The following is a 7500-nucleotide window of genomic DNA, read 5'->3' on the forward strand; positions in this document are numbered from 1 at the left end:
GCACAGACGTTGAAAGAAAAACAATCAAGGAAGGTGAATATTCAGGTAATGGCTTTCATTATGGCTGCTTTTCATTTGGGATCACTTGATATAAACTACTACATATAAGTCCTCTTATCACTTTGAACACCTTCCCTACACTTAGTAAAAGTACTATCTACCTTTGTTTAACCACAAGAAATGATAATAGGTCCCTCTCCCCTCCCCAGAAATACTCCCTTCTAGTTTCCCTTGATACTACTGCTGCTGCTGGATGTATACAAAACATGGACCTGGGCATGGAGCCCAGGTCCATGGACCACCCTTGTGTACCTGGTCCATGGACCCCTTCATGGACCCATTGCGTGGACCATACCTCATTTTGTACAGTTACAAGCAGAAAAATCTTTAGACGAAAAAAGGAACTGATCCAAGCGCTTGTCTGGACAATGTAATAAGCAATAATCGTCTGTTACAGACACATGAAAAATTCAAGTTTTTCCAACGGGATTCAAACGCATGACCTCTGTGATGCCAGTGAAATGTTCTACTAACTGAGCTATGAGGCCACTCAGTTGGGCACATGTCATGTTTTGCATACATCCTCCTCTTGGGGCAGCCCAGTTGGTTGAGCATCGGACTACCGTGCTGGAAGTCACGGATCGAAGCCCCGGCTAGTGTCCTAGCGAATTTGAAGCCCCCTAGATTTGGACCCCTGGGGTGCTAAATCCGCTAGGGGATTAACCCATTGACTTCAGGGGTTCCCCATTGACGAGTAAAGTTGTCTGGCATCAGACAGAGTAAAATCGGCCAGTTTAGGCGTCAAAGGGTTAATGGGACATTGTGAGTGATTATTACCCATTGACTGAATGGGGGTTCCCCATTGATGGGGGTTTAGGCCGGCTTAGGCATCAAAGGGTTACCGGTAAGTTCCCCTTCGCATATTTGGACCCCCCATTACAGCTTATTGAACTGTTTATCGATGCAGAGTTAGATCTTCGATTGGGGAAACTGATTGATACTATAGAGCATAAATCTTTGCGAAAAAGACCAGATCAGTAAAGGTCGGTTAAAGCATTCGCGGCTGCATTTCATAAGGTAGATTCGAATTTTAACTCCTTTCTCACAGAAGATTAAGTCACGCACTATGCTTAGACTTTCTAAACAAGTCTTCCCTGTTAAATACAATAAACACACTGTTCGAGAAGAGTAGTCCTCAGTGTGGTGGGCTCTCACTCATTCTGTTCTGGGGTCTCTTGTGTAAACTGCTTGTTATTCAGTTAAGATCACTGTAAACTGCAGTGAAAGACCCTATCCCTGGTGGGCTTCGTTCACGTGTGGTTTATAAGTTTGCTTGTGCGGGCTGTAATGCCTGTTATGTAGGCGAAACAACCCGGCATTTTTCCACACGCATGCGTGAGCACTTAGTCAGTGATAGGGCCTCTCACATCTTCAAACACCTATAGAATTCTGAACATTGTCGCGCCCTCTTTTCAGGGGACTGTTTCCATATTTTAGATCACGCCTCTACGACTTTTCAACTCAAGATAAAAGAGGCTTTTCATATTCAAAGAGAACAACCTTCTGTTAATCAACAATTGCATCGCGTAAATCTAAACCTATCCTTTTAATTCTCACATTGTCACGTTTTATGTACATTCCGTTGTTACTGGCATAATTTATTAGCACTTTTTCCTACTTATAAATTCAACTTAATGCTATGTACATTAATCAACTGAAGATGACAGAAGTTTTTGTCGAAACATGTCTTGTAATCTCAAAACTTTCTGTAACCCATTGACGCCTGGGAGTGAGAAATAGATTTTACTCTGTCTAACGCCAGACAATTTTCCTAGTCAATGGGGGCAGTTTGGGAGTCAATCGGTTAACGTCTGCATTGTCATGTGGAGGTTGAAGAATGAAGAAGCAGAGGAAGCTTCCACTATTGGTATCCAGCATCAATATGCCTAGGCTTGAAATGAAATTATCCTTAACACTTACCAAACGGCTATAATACATTTCAACATGTATGTTAGCTTCAAGAGCACATGTGATCATGCAGGACTGGTACATGCTCTGTAATCATGGATAACTTGTAATGATTCTTTGCTCTATTAAATTGCATTTACGTGCAATCAGTATTATTATACATTGGTGTCACCAGCTCGATTTTGATTGGCTATAAGCACACAGCTAATTCTTGCTTGCTCTGTTTCTCTTACGTCATACCTACAAACAATAGATTTTATATATGTAGAATTGACGTCATACCTACAGACAATAGTTTTATGCATGCAGAAGTGACGTCACCTAACACACTAACCAGCAGTTTGATCAGTTTGGTCATGGCGGAGCTCAGCTCAGGAATATGCATAATAAAACAATTATTGAAGTCGGTTTTCGCATGTTAGCGATAATTATCAAGGCCTCAGTTTGTGTTATCCGCCTCAGCCTTCGGCTTCGGCAGATAACACAAACTTTGGCCTTGATAATTATCGCTAACATGCTCAACCTCATCCAATAATTGTTAATTAATAATTGTACAATAAGTGCTTTCACAGGACACCAAAGAAGATCAAACTCACCTAAGCTTATAGATAATAGCCCTCTCATTTAACACACCAGGTGGAATTCGTTTGGAGAATGTATTTTTCCTTTTTTGTGGCATTTATTTTCAGGAGGGAGTTATGAAATGTTAAACTTATTTTCCGAGAAACTTGAAGTATTTGTGAAGCTGGCACCTGTGGATCAACATCTTATACAATCAGGGGTATGTTTATAGCCAACAAACTGATGTTTTTCAAGCTGAGTACAAAGCACAAGGCATGAGCCCAATGTGTAAGGCGAGAGCCGTATATGTTCCTTGTCTCATCTTATGCTCCACACTTGTTTGACACTTTTTAAACTTACATGTAAGATTATTTACCTAGGGAAATTTAACTTCTGCTTACTTAGGTGATGTACCATTGGGTTATTACATGTAAGACGTCAATAAATCTCTACCCAGATACTCTACAAATTATTTTTTGAGTACCTGGTTGGCTGTTGGTAAAGCTGTAGCGGGTAGGTGTCATTTTCAATGTTGTTTTCCATTCTGAAGATTATTCAAAGAAATCAAGAAGAGAGATCTTTGCGTTCAACAAAAAGCAAATACTTCAACAAAGATGCTGCTGATGTATCATATTCAACCCAGAAGAAAAGAGCTGTTCTTAAACATATGTAAGTAGGCCTAAATCATCTTATTGAATGTAAGGCTTCAGTAGAGGCAAGCACAGGTTCTCATCTGTTCAACGAAGCTACATCCTTTTAGATGGGGTTAATACCTCATCTGGGAAGACTGTAGTTCACACTTTAAATAGTCAGGCTGTTGCAGTCACCTTTAACCTGTCCCTCACTCCTTTGCAGAAGCAGTATGTCAGCTGACTTTCAGTTATTCTCAGCAACCTTCCTTTAGGGTATTCTTTCTCCAAGTAGTCTGGTTTCCTCGCTCACGAAAACTGACCCCAAGTAATAATAATTTATTATATGTGGCTGTAGTGCCTGTTCTGAGACCGTTATATCAATAGTATCGATTTGCCTTGTATGTGCTTTGGCCCAATCAACTCGTTGAATCGAAACATGTTTCGATAGCTCAGCGATCTGTGTTCTTGTTTTTATGTATCTAATCTACAGAATTGATCAGCACACAGTAATGTGAAGGCAGAACAGAACACTAAAAGGGGTGGCACAATTAATTTAAGTATTTATTTTATTGACTTTTCATCAGGAATAAGGAAATTGACGCAAACGAAAAGATCGATTCCCTCCTCAGCGCTACTCCATCCAGCAGAAATGTATTGAGTTCAAAACTACAAGATGAAAGTGCTCGTGGCCTTGGAAATCAGGTCGGCAGGAGCCAGCATAAGGAGCAACAAATTCACTGGGTGGAAGATGTGCCTGATAACCTAGCATTACATAACGAAGAAAATTTAACAAGCTACAAGGAAGAAAAGCAAGTGGCAGGTCACAGTTTAAAAGTGAAGGATGGAGAGGATGCTTTCTCTATAAAATCACTTGAAGATAACGAGAGAAATTCTTGTGTTGAAAATACGACCAAGAGAAAAGTTGCTGACCCATTGAAATCGGAATATTTGGATCCAGAGAAGAAGCAGGATCTTACTGCCGATGCATGTGAAACTGAAAGTGTTCCAAACAGTTCTGCTGATACTTGTGAACATGTTGTGAACCGAACTTCTGAGCGTGAAAAAATGAACGCCGGTGAAGTTAAAAGAGATAACAATTTGAATTGCATCGACAGCGATGAATATGTTATGGAATGTAACCAATCTGATGCAAAGATGACAGATGGAACAAATTTAAAGCGTGCAAGATCTAATTCTGAATCAGATTCAAATGGATGCGATTCTGGCCCTTTGTTAGCTAGGCAGGTGAAGAAAACCTACACAAAGAGGCAGAAAACTACACGTTTGAACTCTAGTAGAGACTCGAAGAAAGAAACGAGTTCTGATAGCGCACATATTGCTGATGAAGATTGGGATTTTGAGACGCCAAAAGCCCGGAGAAACGTGGAGAAGCGAAAAGGTTCAGATTTTTCAGATGATCAAGACCCATGTTTACCTAATTCAAATGTAGAAATGGTGCGGAAATTTGAAACGAAGGAAAGGGAAAGGTTGGGCCCTATGAAAAAAAAAGCAAACAGTACCACTTCAGGTGCTTTTAAACGGAAGACCAGAAAACCTGAAAAGAAAAACAACAGTCAACAGTCTTTGAAGACGACAAGTAAACTACCAACTGGCGTTTTGGAAGGTGAGCTAAGTAAGCATGTGGGCATAAAAATTATACCCCTCAGGGTCAGGCTTTGTGTTTAGTTTTTAACAGTGGAGACAAGACATATTGTATAGCATGGTTCAATTTTATATTTGGCTCAGAAATTTTCAAGCTAGATGAATTTTTGTACATGCATAAAGATTAGGGGAATCTGTGAGAGTTATGTTTATGGGTCCATTGCTCCATTTCCTCCTGACAGAGGGGAATGTTTTGCGTTTGAAAAGACACGGAAAATACTTATTACTAATACTCAATCATTAGTCTACGCAGCGTCTTACGGATAGAAGGATTGACGATAAGGATAGATAAGGATGATAATAGTGAGGGAACAAAATTCCATCTCCAACAAGATTATGTTACGAAACATCATAACTTTTAAATTAGTGTTGCAGTTATTATGAATTGAACCGGCATCAAAACTTTAGCTTTAATTTTGTCTCGCGCATTAAAAAAAAAATGCTATGAGCAGTGAAATGTTTGGTAACTTCTTGCTTTGTATTTTCTATTCCACGATCAGTCCATATTTTGACCAGAAATATGCGAGTTTGCGCTGCTGTCGTTAAAACAGAACTCTGTACACGCTCTGCGGGCCTATTAATACAACAGACGCAATTACTCTTGCACACCCGGCAGCGTTGTGGGTGTTGTTGTGCAGTATTGCGCAATACTGGCAAGAAAAATTACTTTTGGTGCTCTCCGGTGATGAAATTCTGTTTTTTTATACAGACCTTGATGAAGAGCCTGGATCGAGTCCGTTAGAACCGATCACAATTGAAGACAAGCCACCCGTTATCATTGATGTCAGGTGTGTATTTTTGTCGCCTTTAAAATGAAAACTCTGGATTTTTATAATTTTAATGCGTAAATTGCACGATGAGCTTATTCGCGGTAGGGTGGGATTAGCGAGCAACTCCACGAAAACACAACGGCGGTGAATCCTGAGGGTTTTGCCGTCAACTCGCGTTTTGTACGATTGTCACTGCCTTTTGGAAGGGAGCTTTGTCTCAGGCTGGGTTTGTAATAGTAAAACTGTTTCCTTATATGTGTTGGAAACAGAAGTGGTTGTCTTTCGAGTGCAAAGTACATATAGCTATGTTTTTTTAATAGAAATCTCCCCTAAATCTCCTGCATGTACTGTACCGTAACCTGTAAGATCTTATCTTTGGTACTTTTCCCTGGTCTATTTTGTAGCGCCATCGAGGATCTTACCTTAGACCAAACCGCGCAGCTAGTGTGGCAACATGCGAGTGAACTGAGAAGGATATTCGAGGGCAAGGTAAATAAGCATTGTATAATTCGACTGTTTGGAAGTCTTGCGCAAACGGCGCGGCGGAAAAAAAAAACTCTGAAGTGAAGAAAAATCTTTTATTTTTAAAAATGAAAAACTCTTGTGCATGAAAGGTTCCCTTTCCCCGCCAAAAAATAATAGACAAAGTCAGTCCTGCGATAAACTGCGGTGCAACTCGCTGGTCAAACTTCAAACCTTTAAAACGTCAAAAGAGCCTCGGAAGTGCAATGACTAAGCCACAACAACGAAAAACAAAACGCGAAAAGGTCATAACATCCTTCTTGACAGCATCGTAGTCCAGCGTGTTTGTACTGAGTTCCGCAAAGCTAAAAAGAAATTCCATCGAGAACTGGAGGGAAAATCGCAACAGATGCACACAACCAAATGAAAGGAAAGGAAAGAAAGGAACTTTATTTGAGTATCTAGTCTTCTAGCGCTGGAGCACTAATTGGGGAGGGACACTGTAAACTGAAATCAACAAATTAACGCAAATCAAATTGGACGTTGGATTTTGAGGAGAGGGGAAAACCGGAGTACCCGAAGAAAAACCTCTCGATGCAGAGTAGAGAACCAACTACCCATATACGGCGCCGGGTCTGAAAATCGAACCCGGGCCACGTTGGTGGGAGGCGAGTGCTCTCACCACTGCGCCATCCCTGCTTTTCATTGGCTGTCGGTAGTTATTGAGGCTGCTGTATGATTTGTCATCTTTGTTTACGTAGAAATACTGCCGGCGTCACGAAGATTACAAAAAAGGTGGACGCCTGAAAGGTTTGTTACCCATTTGCTTCTCTTTACTGAGGGCCTATTTCTTTTCTAGGCTTATTTAGTTTTAGCTTGTGATTTGTTTAATTCAAGGGTAGATCTACATGAAAGTTAGGTGTATGCAACATGTATGAAATTGAAACTCGGTTAACGTTTCAGTTAGCGTCAAGCTTACACATTTCTCTTGCTGACTCTACCTCGTCCAAAAAAATATTGATGGCTTAGTCTTCGATCGTTGAACATCAAAGCTTGAATTTTTAGTCTCACGCCACTTACCTGTGTCTTATGAGAACCGAGTTTGGGCTTCTAAGTGGAATTACTTTTCGGCGCTCATTTATTTTCATTTCATTTTCATTTTATTCTCTCAAATAAAGATACATAACTTCCTCTGCTCACATATAGCTTAGCTAGTCGAGGGGACAGAGGAAACTTGAATATAAGGTAAGTCAATAGGCGATAGAAGGAGATTAAGAAAAAGAAAGAAAAGCAAAGGAAAGAAGAAAGGAAGATAGCTCTATATGAACGATACAGAGATGAGCTAGAGTTGTTACAATACAACGTTGCAGTGTTACAAAATTACACAATTACAAGCCTATTTTACATTCCATATCATCTTGCTTAATTTATTAACTAAAGTGGGT

At 40.2% G+C, this 7500-nt stretch overlaps 1 protein-coding gene across 4 annotated transcripts in view; it reads left to right on the plus strand.

The window, feature by feature from the left end:
* Window positions 1-7500, plus strand: part of LOC137978746 (cylicin-1-like) — a 19164-nt gene that overhangs the window by 5385 nt on the left and 6279 nt on the right. For 2 of the 4 annotated variants that reach the window (XM_068825793.1, XM_068825795.1), the window contains exons 5-11: window positions 1-45; window positions 2658-2749; window positions 3080-3198; window positions 3746-4785; window positions 5533-5611; window positions 5998-6082; window positions 6817-6865. The exon at window positions 1-45 is cut by the window's left edge and continues 7 nt beyond it. In XM_068825793.1, coding sequence (XP_068681894.1) covers window positions 1-45; window positions 2658-2749; window positions 3080-3198; window positions 3746-4785; window positions 5533-5611; window positions 5998-6082; window positions 6817-6865 — 1509 coding nt within the window. The remainder of the gene's footprint in view (window positions 46-2657; window positions 2750-3079; window positions 3199-3745; window positions 4786-5532; window positions 5612-5997; window positions 6083-6816; window positions 6866-7500) is intronic. The other 2 variants (XM_068825794.1, XM_068825796.1) reach the window with 2 other exon arrangements.

This window comes from Montipora foliosa, chromosome 12 (assembly GCF_036669935.1).
Source record: "Montipora foliosa isolate CH-2021 chromosome 12, ASM3666993v2, whole genome shotgun sequence".
Lineage (NCBI taxonomy): Eukaryota > Metazoa > Cnidaria > Anthozoa > Scleractinia > Acroporidae > Montipora > Montipora foliosa.